The sequence below is a fragment of the Pan paniscus genome, chromosome 2, assembly GCF_029289425.2.
Source record: "Pan paniscus chromosome 2, NHGRI_mPanPan1-v2.0_pri, whole genome shotgun sequence".
Taxonomy (NCBI): domain Eukaryota; kingdom Metazoa; phylum Chordata; class Mammalia; order Primates; family Hominidae; genus Pan; species Pan paniscus.
The window spans coordinates 131,346,454-131,360,178 of NC_085926.1; the positions used below are offsets into that span (position 1 = coordinate 131,346,454).

The following is a 13,725-nucleotide window of genomic DNA, read 5'->3' on the forward strand; positions in this document are numbered from 1 at the left end:
GAATAAACAAGGACACTACTGGCCTTTACTTAATCCAATTGGTTCTTTCATCTGTTCATCAAATAGCCAACACTGATATTTATAAAATACCTCCCAGGCCATCTCAGAGAGACAAAGTGGAAGACAATAAAGAAAGGAAGGGTTGGAGTGTCCTGGTCAGCAGGAAGGAAGTGCACACAGGGTCTTCTAGTAGGCGACCAGGTTTTTTACCTCTACCTGCGTGACCTCAGGTAGGTACTCTGCTCTCTGGGTGGTGGGCAACAGGGAGGCTCCTAAGTAAGTCAGTGGCCCAGAGTTTGGAAGAGGGTGTCTGCCCCCAGCTCTGCTACTTTCTGGACATAGAACCTTGGGCAAGTCATTGCAGCTCTCGGGGTCCTCCTCACATAAGAGGACAGTGGCCAACTGTAGGACATGTCATTTTAGAGCTGTGAGGTACACAGCCCATATGGCAGTACCTGTCAACCCTGGACCTCCTTCCTCCTGAGGTTGAGTTGAGAATTCCACGAAATAAATCATAGGATTCATGCACACACCAGGCTGGATCTGCTACTCACTAGAGATTGACTCCCTTCTCCTTCTCTCACCTGAGGTACATTCCTACATTACAGCATCTGGAAAAATATCCAGCTCTGGGGTTTGGTGACCTGGTTTCTCCAGGGTAAAACTTATGTACAGAGGTTTTTAAGTCCATGTTGTCATCCTGAAACTGGGGGAACCTTTCTGATCCTAGAGAAGTGATTGAGGTGTGACCCTTGGTGGCTTAGTGGATGCCAAGGTCAATAATTAAAACCCAGGGGTGTCATCATATCCTAACTTGGGGCACCCTTGGAGAGGCTTACCAGAAAACACCCTCTTTGTTGTTTTTATTTCTCAGTTTTCCAACAGATGGAGAAGCAGAGGTGTAGGGAATGGCCGGAACATGTGTGGGATCTGAATTTGCCCAAGGTCCTTATCTGGTGCATCAGAGAGTTAGAGGCCCAAGCCAATGTTCAGACAGTGAGGTCCAGAGGGAGGAAGCATTCTGGCCAACAGCAAGCAGCTGATGAACAGCAGAGCATTAGAGGACAGAGATGAGGAGGAAAGGAGAGAGGTGAGGGAAGGACCTGAAGCTGCTGCGAGGACTGAGAGAGGAAACCATAGGCAAGTCTTTTCTCTTGGGTCCCTGGAGCTGCCTCCTGCCATTTTTCATCCTCTATTGCCTGTGTGGACATGTGTTCACATTCACATGTGCCAGCACACATAGGGATGTAGAAAGCCCTGAAATAGCTAGATTGAGTCCTAGCTTGTAATCTGAGGTCTGGGGCAAGTGATCAGTACACTTGTCATCTGAGGTCCTTGAGCCTTAGTTTACTCGTCTGTAAAATGGGGTTGCTTGATGCCTGCCTTGCCCACTTAGGTAGTAAAATGCACAAACCCAAATGGTCTACCTCCACAGCCTACACTGATCCAGCCTCCCCCACCACCAGCAGAATAATCCGGGAGGTTGGGCACATGACCCTGCATCAAAGAATGCATGAGTGCCTCTCTGCACACAGCCCTGGGCAGTGCCCATTTCTCTTTCAGTTCAGTGAATGATGGAAACTCATGGAAGACAGCAGACAAAGCAGCCCCAGGGATAGGGGAGATTCCAGAGAGGCCCGTGACCAGGCCACAGGGATGCTGGGGCTGTAAACCAAAAGCCACTGGACTCTGTAAACCCACTGGGCACCACAGAGGCAGAAGGGGTGATGAGTGAGAGGCGAGTAGTAGTGGACTTGCCCACCAGTGCCAGCTCCAGCATGCCCCTCCAGAGGCGCAGGGCATCCTTCAGGGGGCCACGGTCATCATCCTCCCTGGAGAGCCCCCCAGCCTCCAGGACCAATGCCATGAGTGGCCTTGTCCGAGCACCTGGGGTCTATGTAGGAACAGCACCCAGTGGGTGCATAGGTGGCCTGGGTGCCCGTGTGACCCGCCGGGCCCTCGGCATCAGCAGTGTCTTCCTTCAGGGCCTGCGGAGCTCAGGCCTGGCCACCGTGCCGGCTCCAGGTTTGGAGAGGGACCATGGTGCTGTTGAGGACCTAGGGGGCTGCCTGGTGGAATATATGGCCAAAGTGCATGCCCTTGAGCAAGTCAGTCAGGAGCTGGAAACACAACTGCGGATGCACCTGGAGAGCAAAGCCACACGCTCGGGAAACTGGGGTGCCCTACGGGCTTCCTGGGCCAGCAGCTGCCAGCAGGTAAGTGTCTAGGCTGTGCCAAGGGCTTTGCAGAGGGCTGGGAGGGGCTGCTGAAGGCAGCGGGTAGGGTTGTGAGTAGGCTGAGGCCAGAGAAACTGACCATAATCCCCTACACTTTCACACTTAAAATGGTAATGATAACAACAATGCTACCTTTTACCGAGGTTTACTAGGAGCCCACGCTAGCCCCCATACGTGCACTACCCACTATCTTCTTTAAACTTCAAAGAAATGCTATGCAGTGGATCATTCACTGATTGCATTTTTCAGATGAGAAACTGAGGCATGTAATTTGCCCAAGACTTCAAAGCTAGTAGAGGGATGGAGATGAGATTTGAACCTGAATTTTTGTGCTTCCAAAGTTGCATTTGCCCCATTACCCTGGGGCTGCCTCAGTCACCTTTACTGTTGAGAAGGGATTTTTACAGCTATTATCCAATCAAATACCATTGGATGGATGTGGTATTAAGAACAATGAATAAATGGAGGTGTGTTCCTGTATCCACCTACAACCATGCTGTTCAATAGAAATATGAAGTACATTGGTAATTGACAAGTTTCTATTACCCACAGTAAAACAAGTAAAAAGAAGCAGGTGAAGTTAATGTTATAGCTTATTTAACTCTATATGTCCAGAATGTTATTTCAACATGTAATCAATACAAAATATATTAATGAGGTAATTTACATTCAAGTGGAACTTTCTGCATGATGGAAATATTAATATCTTATATCTGCACTGTCCAATCTGGCAGCCACTAGCCATATATGGCTATCAAGCACTTGAAATGTGGCTAATGAGTCTGAGGAATTGCATTTTTATTTTATCTAATTTTCATTAATTTAAATGTAAACAGCCACAGGTAGCTAATGGCTATCTTATTGGACAGGGAAGGATGCAGAGGTTTCATCTTTCTCCCTTGCTTGGTCAGCCCTGCTTTTCCCACTCTCCAGGGTGATTTCTGCGGAGCCTGGAGCACATCCATCATGTCTGGCCTGCAGCCTGTAGTTCTAATGCTGGGACTCCAGCCAGCATTACACCTCTCAGCTGGTCTCTCTGTGGATAGCTGGCTTCTCCTCTCCTCCTCCTCTTTCTCTCCAGATGCTGGCCTTGGGATCCCTCTGAGCAAAATCAGTCTCTAACCCACCAGGGACTGCCAACTCAGACCCTTGGCCCCCTGGAGTCCAGTATGCAGCCTCCCAAGAGGTCACAAAATTTTATTTGTGTGTAGCTGGGGGAGGCTAAGCAGTTGCACACAGGGACTCCCCATTTGCCCCTCCTGCCTCCCATTTCATCCCAGGATGCTTCTCCTGCACTGCTGTCAGTGCCCACTGACAGCACAGAGTGCATGATGAACAGCACCATCCTCTCAGGCTCTCCCCCTGGTGCTGCTGTTCTGCTTGCATCCATCTGGGCTGCAAGGGAGAGCCATCTTAGAATAGTCCAGGGCCTTAACGCCTGTCAAATCTAAGAGGCAGCCATTCCTCCAGGATTCTTCACAACTGTCCTTATTCCAAATATTGTGCCATAACAACCACCAGAACATCCCTAGATACTCCAATATGTCAGCATCTGTTGGACAATCGCTTGCAATCAGATGCCACACAGACTTGTCAGGAGAAATCAGGTATCCCAATGGCTAGGTTAAAAAGTAGGGCCACAAAACTTAGTTTATACTCAATAGATACTGACTTGTTCTGGCTCCAGATAGCTACAAGAGCCTTTGCAACTTACTAACTTCTCTGGGCCTCAGTTTCATTATCTACAAAATGGGTATAACAATGCTTACATATTCCAGCAAATCCATAGACAAATAAGAGCCTGGCTCCTGCTTACAGGTAGAGTACAGACTAGGAAGCTCTAAAATCCTGTGAGAGCACCACAGCCACACACCAAGACATGCGACCTCTGTAGTTGAGGGTCAGGATCCCACATGGGCTCACTTTCCTCTTAAGTGACTATAAATGAGGGCCTGGGTATGAATAAAGTTCTCTTTTTCTTCTTTTTTAAAAAATCATGGACTTGAAGATAGAGTAAGACCAATTGATAAAATGGAGTTATTATTTCTTTTTTTTTTTTTTTTTTTTTTTTTTGAGATGGAGTCTCGTTCTGTCACCCAGGCTGGAGTGCAGTGGTGTGATCTCAACTCACTGTAACCTCCACCTCCCGGGTTCAAGCAATTCTGCTTCAGCCTCCCGAGTAGCTGGGATTACAGGTGCACGCCACCACGCCCAGCTAATTTTTTTGCATTTTTAATGGAGATGGGGTTTCACCATGTTGGCCAGGCTGGTCTTGATCTCCTGACCTCAGGTGATCCACCCGCCTCTGCCTCCCAGAGTGCTAGGATTACAGGAGTGAGTCACCATGCCCGGCCTGGAGTTACTATTTCTATATTGCACAGCCCAGCCTTTCAGCCATATTAAACTCTATTCCATCAAGAAGAACAAAAGAAAACTCCATAATTGAGAAATACTCGTGATTTTTTCAGTCCATCTGGCCTCGTGGAGCTGCAGGAGGCCCCCACCAGGCCCCCACCCCTTTCCAGGCCTAGAGGAAAGGCCACCTCCCAGCCCAGTCCTTTCACAAAACGCTGCCTTCATCTCACTTGGGGTCAGAGGCAGCCACTCTGCGGTCCTGGGCCCCAGAAATCCAGAGCTCTCTCCCTCTGCCCTCACTTAGGCCTCTCTGGCTGGGGCTTCATGCCCACCTTTCCAGACTCTGGGCTCTGGTGTTTCGTGCTCCTCACAGCACTCCTTACCCCTCCTGTTTCTCCACCTGCAGCTGCCTTTTCCCCACCTTGTCCGTAGAACTCCTCCTGGTCCTGCAGCTCAGTTCCATGGCAACCCTCTGTGACTCCTCAGGGCCCAGGCAGGGCCTGAGGCCTCAGAGCAAGCTCTCAGTAACTGAGCCCCAAGTTGGCACCTAGAGAGAAATTCGACCTCCTTAGCCTGGGCCCCAAACAGAGAATCCAAGAAAGACCTCAGTCACTCAAGAGCATGGTGGGGATGTCCATTTTGGTGGCACTTTCTTGGATCAGGCTGGAGCAAGCAGTGGGGAAGGTCAGAGCAGGCAACAATTTCCATAAACGTCTGGGAAACAACATTTCCTCTTGCTTTCAGAGGGGGAGAAGAGTTGGAAAGGAGACAGGCTCTCCTTCCCGCCATCACCACCCCAGCTAGCACAGAAAGCTCCTGGGGCCATTCTGGGGAGTGGGGGCCCCCTGTCCCCTGGAATCTCCCCACAGCCTGTCTCACCCCCACCCAGAGGAGACAAAGACAGGTTTTCAGAAAAGCCAGGAAGAGGAGCCAGGAGGAGGGAAACAATTGCTGTCACTGTGCAGAGAGTCACATCATGGAAAGCAACACGAAACTAGGGTGCCAGGAGGGCTCACACCATGGCAGAATCAGGAAGGCCGTCCTGGGGAGGGGGGATCTTCCTCATCCTTATCACTATGTAAGTTTGGGGCCAGGGTTGGCTCCATGGGTGCGCCACCAGTGAAGTCTCATAGGATCCTGCACTGGAGTGCAGCGATGCCATCAGAGATCACTGCAACCTCAAGCTCCTGGCCTCAAGAGATCCTCTTGCCTTGGCCTCCCAAAGGGCTTGGATTATAGGTATGAGGCACCGTGCCCAGCCAATAGTTTTATCTTTGAATTTGTGTTTTAAAAGTGAAGTCTTGTGGGACAATGGAGTATGGACCAGGGGCTCTTGAATGGTCCTACCTCCCTCTGTCTCCCTACAACAGGTTCTTGGCCCACCTCTCTGCCCCTGGGAGCCCCTTCTGACACCTGCTCCATGCCCCTGGGTGGCAGCAACTGGAGGGAGAGGACAAGCCTCTTGCTCACCCCCGACCCAGGTACCTACAGGTGGCACTGAGATCGTAATATTCTTGGGGGTTATCACCCCACCCCACCAGCAGGACATGGTACATCGGTCCAGTGGCCGGTAAGAAAGGTACCGCAGCCGTTGGTGGGGTGTGCACATGCCCAGAATCATGGAGCGAGGCCTCTGGATGCCTATAAAGGTCTGCATGAGCATCCCCATGCCCCAGGGAGTGGAAATTAAATAGCAGATAAAAATTACCATAACAAGTTGAAACATGACAGAAGAAAGGAAAAAGCATTATATTTGAGTAACTTAAATCGCACTTTGTTCCTGCTCTTTGAACAGGGGGCCCCACATTTTGCACTGGGATCCACAAATTATATAGCTGGTCCTAGTTAGGGTTCATGCATATGAAGTTCTATTTCAATTCCAAACCTCTCTCCTCCCACTCCTCAGCTGTGTTAGAACCTCCAAGCCTCGCTAAGTGGTGAAAACAGACAGAAAAACCCCGGGTGGCAACTACAGAGGCTGAGGAAGACCTGGGCCATTTCCCTCTCCAGCCTTGCTCTGTGCTCCTGACTTTTCTTACCAAATGAAGGATGCTGACAATAGGCTCTGATGGCAACATCAGGCCCTTTCATCCTCAAATAGGCCAAACACAAGCTTGGAATAAGGCAGCCTTGTGCCTCGGAGCTGCAGATGAAAGGAGAGTGGGGACAGAGGAGCAGCCCTCAGAGACCAGGTGTCAAAACAAAAGGAACAGCTGAAGCCAGGGGGAGAATGAAGCTGCCTGAGGAAGAAAGGGGAGTGCAGAGGTTCTAAGTTAAGGAGCCAGGACATTAGTCTAGGTCTCCATGGGAGAAAACTGCAGCTTATACCTCCAAAGGATAAGGCTGTCAGCTGGAGAAAATGGGAAATCAAAATTGTTGAAAGGCAAAGGATTAGAGTTTAAAATGGACCTGATTTGACTATTTTTCCTGCTGTTCACAGCCCGTCTTTCTGTCTCTTGCACAGAGACAGCCCATACTCAGGGAATCTGCCTACTTGAAGAACATGCTGGAAACTCAGGCAATCCAGATCTGGGCCAGGTTTCTCCCACAGAACTTGTGGTCCTAGAAGCCTCTCTTTTTAGAAAAAGAAACAAGAACTAATCCTTCTCCACTGAGAATAAAGAAAGGCAACAGGGTTTGTTGTTCATGATTTACAACCTGGTATCCCTGGAAAGTAGGTGATGGGGGCAGAATCATAATCTGCAAAGGCCTGACCACATTTCCCCAAGAAAAAGTCACTCAGCCTGTTTCTTAATCAATGCAATTTGTTTGGTCAGAGCAGGCCAGTGGGGCAGTTTCTTTGTCAGCCAAGCTATAAGGGACACTACAGTACGGTTAGAAATGTAGCTACCAGAGAAAAGTCCATTAGAGAGATTCATTCCTCTTAGGAAGAGTGAGGTATATGATTGGAAGAAATATTTTGATGGGAGAGGGGGAGAAGGAGGCATGAGCCTGCTTCCCAAGGGTCTTGTTCATATAATACAGGTGGCCACTAAGCTTCTTTATTTATTTTTATTTATTTATTTTTTTGATATGGAGTCTCACTCTGTTGCCCAGGTTGTGGCGCAATCTCGGCTCACTGCAACCTCCGCCTCCCGGGTTTAAGCGATTCTCCTGCCTCAGCCTCCCAAATAGCTGGGATTACAGGTGCCCACCACCATATCCAGCTAATTTTTTTTGTATTTTTAGTAGAGACAGGGTTTCACCATGTTGGCCAGGCTGGTCTCAAACTCCTGACCTCAGGTGATCCACCAGCCTTGGCCTGCCAAAGTATTGGGATCACAGGCGTGAGCCACCGTGCCCAGCCAGTCACTAAGCTGCTTTCTAAGAAAGGTGGTTTCTGGAAGTTGAATGTGTCTGGAAAGCAAGAGAACTGCTAAAGAAAACAGAGGGAGACTAGGGCGTGGCACTCAGGGCCTCTTTCCATGCCCCTCTCATACACCACACTCGGCCACTCTTAAATCTCTTAAGATCTCTTAAAATGTGAGTTCCATGTTGGGAAATGGAAGACAGGGGGTGGGGTCAGTTTTCCATGAAAACTAGGGAAAACTAGATGTGATGCAAAGACTGGGGATTTTGAAGCCAGACAGCCCCTAGCCTTGCCGCTTGCCATTTACCAACCGTGTGATCTTGAGCCAAGGTCTTCATTGATCTCTGCATCTCAGTTTCTCATCTGAATAATGAGGATGATTAGAGACTTCCTTTGACATGATAAAATATCTCTAAGAAGGAAACACTAGGCCTTCCACAGAAATTAAGAATGAGAAAAAGATGCCCGCTCTCTCTCGTTGGTTAGAGGCAGTAGTCAATATGATTAGACAAGAGAAAGTACTTGGTATAAGAATTGGAAAGAAAGAGGGAAAAATTTGGTCTTTCTGGAAATTCCAGAAGGAACAATGTAAAAACTATATGACAAACAATAAGATGATTTAGTGAAGTAGCACGTTATAAAATAACATCAAAAAGCAATGCTGAGGCTGGGCATGGGGGCAAATGCCTGTAATCCAAGCACATTGTGAGGCCAAGGCAGAAGGATCACTTGAGCCTGGGAGGTTGAGGCTGCAGTGAGCCATGATTCTACAACTGCACTCCAGCCTGGGTGACAGAGCAAGACCCTGTCTCTAAAAGAAAAATAAATAAATAAATGCGGCTGGGCATGGTGGTACAAACCCGTAGTCCCAGGTATTCAAGAGGGTGAGGCAGGGGGATTGCTTGAGCCCAGGAGTTCAAGACCAGCCTGGGCAACAAAGCAAGGGCCATCTCAAAACAAATAACAAACAATGCTGTTTATATATAAACAAAAAGATAAAAGAGATGAGAAAATCTTATTTATGATAGCATAAGATGAATCACCTCTTAACTTCAGAAATGTCCAAAGTCTATATTAGACAATAATCAAATCTATCTGAAACACACAAAATAGTCTTGAACAAATGGAAAGAAACACCATGCACTCAAATAGACTCAATAGCATAAAGATGTCTCTTCTCCCTAAGTTAATGTATAAATTTAATGCAACCCTAACTTTTAAAATTCCATCTTTTTTTTGTAGAGTTAGATGAGTTGATTTTCAATTCCCTTTGTAAGAACAGAAAGACAAGAATGGCCAGGAAAGAAAAACTAAGAAAGAGTGGAGGGGAGGAGGCTGGGGAGGGGACCAGCAGCCCCGCCAGACATTAACATATTATAAAGTCTCTGTAATTAAAATAGTTTAGCGTTGGCACAAAAAAGATGAGAAAACCATGGAACAGAATAGAACATTCTATAGTAAGCTCTACTGTGTTTGGAAATTGAGTATTGATGAAGGCAGCATTTGAAACCAATAGAGGGAAGGGTGGACTTTTTAATAAGTGATATTCAGACAACTAGATAGTCATAAGGAAAATAATAAAATTAGATCCATTTCTTGCTGTACCCTAGGGTCAGTTCTAAATGTATCCTAGATATAAAATCAAAAATGAAAACATACAAGTAGAAAACATAGGTGAATTCCTTTATAACCTGCATATGGGAAAATTTTTTCTTGTTACAATTCAAAATACAAAAGCAACAAAGGAAAATATTGATAAATTTGATTAAGAAAAATTTTAAAATGTTGCATTTCAAAATATCACCATAAGCAAAATTAAAAGATAAATGACAAACTAGAAAAAAAAATGCAATGTAGGATACAAAAGGTTAAAATAGCCCTATTTTATACACAGCATTTAAAATTTGAGGTTAAAAAAAGCCGATAGCACTCTTTTATTTTTAAATGTTAGAGATATGAACAGACAGTTGACACAAAAAATAGATGAAAATGGCTCCTAATGTCTCAACTGCACTCATAATAAGAGAAATTTTTAAAATCTACCTGAGATACCACTTTTACCTATCCCATTAGCAAAACTCTAAAAGTATGTCAAACTATTTGTTGGTGAAGCTCTAGGGAAACAGGCAAGTTTATACAGTGTTGATGGGAATAGAAAATGTTACAACCCCTATGGAGAAGAATTTGGCAACATCTAGACAAATTATATAGGCATTTATGTATACATAATTTGACCCAGCAGTCCTGTTTCTAGGACACACTCCCAATGATACACTGGCAAAAATATGAACAAGAAGTATGTACAAAGCTGTTCACTGCAATCCTATCTGTAATACCAAAATACTGGAAACAATCCAAATACCTCCCAGGAGGGGACTCATTGAATAAACCATGATGCATCCACAAAGGAACAAGAAATCGCTCTATAGCTACTATGGAGTGATGATCTCCAGGATATGTTATTGAGCTAAAAGGCAAGATGGAAAGAGTGTGTATTTCATTCTACCATCTAGCTAAGGGAAGGATATGAATATATACATACGTATGTGTTTACATTGAAAAAATGGAATAAAACAAACCATAAGTGTTTTTAAATGTTACTTATAGGAGGGTGGAGGGGAAAAAGTAGCAGGGAAAGGTAGGCCACTAGAGTTCTTCTAATTTATCTTGTTATGTGGAGATGACTTTGGAACCATGAAAATATTTTACAGAATTGTATAACAAAAATAGATTTCAGAAAGCCAATTCTAAGAATCAAAAATAAAAAGAAACAAATGAATCCAGCTACGTATCAAGTTGATAGCATAGTCACACGAAGAAGAACTATTCCAAGCGGCTTTTTAAACCACAGGAATTTAACTGTACATTCCTAGTGGAGATGCAAAAGACAACAGAAAAAAACCCAACAATTTTTCAGTAATCACATTGGTGGTGGTAGCACTGGCACTGTTATTCTGACACTGGTGTGTGTGTGTGTGTGTGTGTGTGTGTGTACTGTGAGACAGAGTAAGAGAGTAACTATATTTGTGTTATTGAAAACTGAGACTTGAGTGTGAGTGAAAGGAGATAGCTGTAAGATGCATGACGTTTAGTGACAATTCTTTAGTCTTGAATTTAAATCGGAATTATCAGTATAAAGTCATGATATATGTGATCATAAAAATAAATATATGCCTATTTCCAAGTCTGCCCACTGAAAAGATCTAGAAGCAATGGCCAACTTAGCGACAATGAACATTTTTAGCCTCAGATTTGGGTCTCTAACAACCATCTTTCACTAAAAGAATGGGGGGCTCCTTGTAGAAATGGCTGAATCCAGGTTCGAGGATAGGAAATATACAAGACGAGTCTGAAACATCTTGTCATACCAGAAAGCAAGGACTCTATGGAAAACTACTACAGTCATGTCAGAAGACTTAGGAGTCAATTCAAAGAAGCTCCCACTAACCAAAGATGGTTGGGAATCAATAAGAATATTATCAGGGCTTCCAGTAAGGTGAACAAGAAGACATCCATGTGCTGGGAGGGTGGCTACCCCAACTCCATGGGGACAGAACTCCTGTGCTCAGGACTCGTCTACACCTCATGCTGTGGAATCTAAAGCAACAGCAAAGCTGAGGTCCAACTGCCATAAGGATGGACACCAAGGAGGCTGCACTGGGGAGAAAAAGAAGTCAAGATAAGCAACATGAACCATAAAGCCCGGACCGTGGGGGGTATGAAAGAACAAGAAAGGCGGGATCAGGAAATTCAACAGGACGAAGTTGCCTTCCCACCTAGCTCTCTTCTCTTTGCTGAGCCATACAAAACTACTAGCAAGGAAGATAAGTTATCGAGTTGTATCCAGAGTAGGCTTGGAAACTATGGTAAAATGAAAGATTTTATAGGAGACAAATCTATACCAAGGCTTATTGCAGTTTCCAAGCCTACGGTACCACCTATAACAGATGAAAATGGACCCCAGTAGGACCTCTGCACCCAGCATTTTTGTCTCAGAAACAGTCCTCAGGCTTACAGAGTGGACATAGTAGCCAGTAGACCAGTGCAGGTGGCAGCAGTGGCACTAACAGTCGTGGCCAGAGACATGACTGTGACTCACATAGCAGTAGTGGGAGCAGAAGACCAGAGAAAAATGTCAGCGTGGATCACAGCACTCCAAGCCGCGCTCTTCCAGCCCTGGGAAACCCCAGGCTGTCTCTTCGTTAAGCTCCAGTCATTCCAGCTCTCATGGGAATGATCAGCATAGCAAGGAATATCAGCACTCCAAATCACCTGGGGACCCTAATGCAAACGGGAATTCTCCCTCTCACGTATCTTTTCCAAGTGGGCAGCACTCAAATCAGTCTTTCCCACCTTCGTTGATGTCAAAGTTCAGTTCAATGTTACAGAAACCTATTGCCTGTGTGCAGCCCGTGGGCGGACAGGAGTCCGTGGGCGGACAGGAGTCCGTGGGCGGACAGGAGTCCGTGGGCGGACAGGAGTCCGTGGGCGGACAGGAGTCCGTGGGCGGACAGGAGTCTGTGGAACCAGAGCTGTCCTCTGAGCGCTACAGTAGCCAATCCCATGGTGACAGCACAAATGAGCTGCAGCCCAGCAGCAAAGCACATCTCGCCAGGCTGAAAATACCTTTCTAACCGCTGGACCTAAGTCACACATTCAGAGCTTTTAATATTGTGACTATGTGAAGCAATTGAACATGAAATTCTGATTGAACTTGAACTGCCTTTTGCCTTAATAGTAAAGAATGTAAAAGTTTAGAGATGTTTTAAAGTTTAAAGAAAGACTTGTGAGCCACTTCCAAGTGAATCCATAGAGACCTGTTAGCTCCCCTCTTGGGAAATAGACAAAATGTCATTTACAGTTTTCAAATATTAAAGTAAGTCAGTTATAGAATAAAAGCATGATCCATCAATTTTTAAAAGAATATTATTAAGAACATTAACTGCAATAGATTGAAATCCATCAAATATATCAGTATAACACCAAAAAAAAAAAAACTAATTAATCACCTTTGGAGCCCACTGAGGAACCAACTCATTATTTTTAAAACTGGTAAATAATGAGAGAAAATAAAGCATTTTCCTGCCTTTCTTGTAAGACCTATAGGTATATCCGGTAAGAAAAATAAATAGAGGAATTATCTTTTTATAGATGTAGTCCAGCTAATAAAGAAAAATAATAGAATTATTATTAATTTTATTTATATCTATAATAAAACAATGGCTCTAGGCAATAACAATAATCAAATGGCTATGACCTTCACAAAATGCGACCAGCAGCCGTTCTGTATCTCCTGGTGGGGTACACATCACCACCTATGAAGTAGTCTTGCAAACAAACAAAAAACCTGAATATGATTAAGCCTCAAGATAAAACTACTAATTTACAGAAAAGAAGGGGGTCAGATGAACGGGTTAATTCTATAGTAAGCTCTACTGTGTCTGGAAATTTAGTTTTAATAAAGGCAGCACTTGAAGCCAATAGAGGGAAGAGTGGACTTTTTAATAAGTGATATTTAGACAACTAGATAGTCATAAGGAAAATAATAAAAGTATTATTATAGAGATGAAACCAGCAAAATCCAAACTCTGGGAAACTATAAGACAAAAGACCCAATTTTTTAACAAATAAAAATCGCAAGGGAAAGAAGCAAGATGGTAAGAGAAATCTATACAGTAAAAGAGACTAAATTAACATATCAGCCCATCAAAATGGGCTTTATTTGGATCACTATTCAAACAAACTATTAAAAAATATATTAGACACGAGAAAAGATTAACACTGACTAGATATTTGATAATTGAGAAAGTATTACGAAAGTAT

General features: G+C 44.8%; 1 protein-coding gene and 1 pseudogene across 1 annotated transcript in view; both read left to right on the plus strand.

Annotated features, from left to right (window-relative positions):
- The first annotated feature begins 1,699 nt into the window (after positions 1–1,699).
- The window catches only part of BFSP2 (beaded filament structural protein 2), a 74,660-nt gene continuing 62,634 nt past the window's right edge, over positions 1,700–13,725 (plus strand). Inside the window, exon 1 of the mRNA XM_055110472.2 lies at positions 1,700–2,216. Within this exon, the coding sequence (XP_054966447.1) occupies positions 1,728–2,216 (489 nt within the window). The 5' untranslated portion in view covers positions 1,700–1,727. The remainder of the gene's footprint in view (positions 2,217–13,725) is intronic.
- On the plus strand, positions 11,591–12,587 carry LOC134730069 (AF4/FMR2 family member 4-like; annotated as a pseudogene).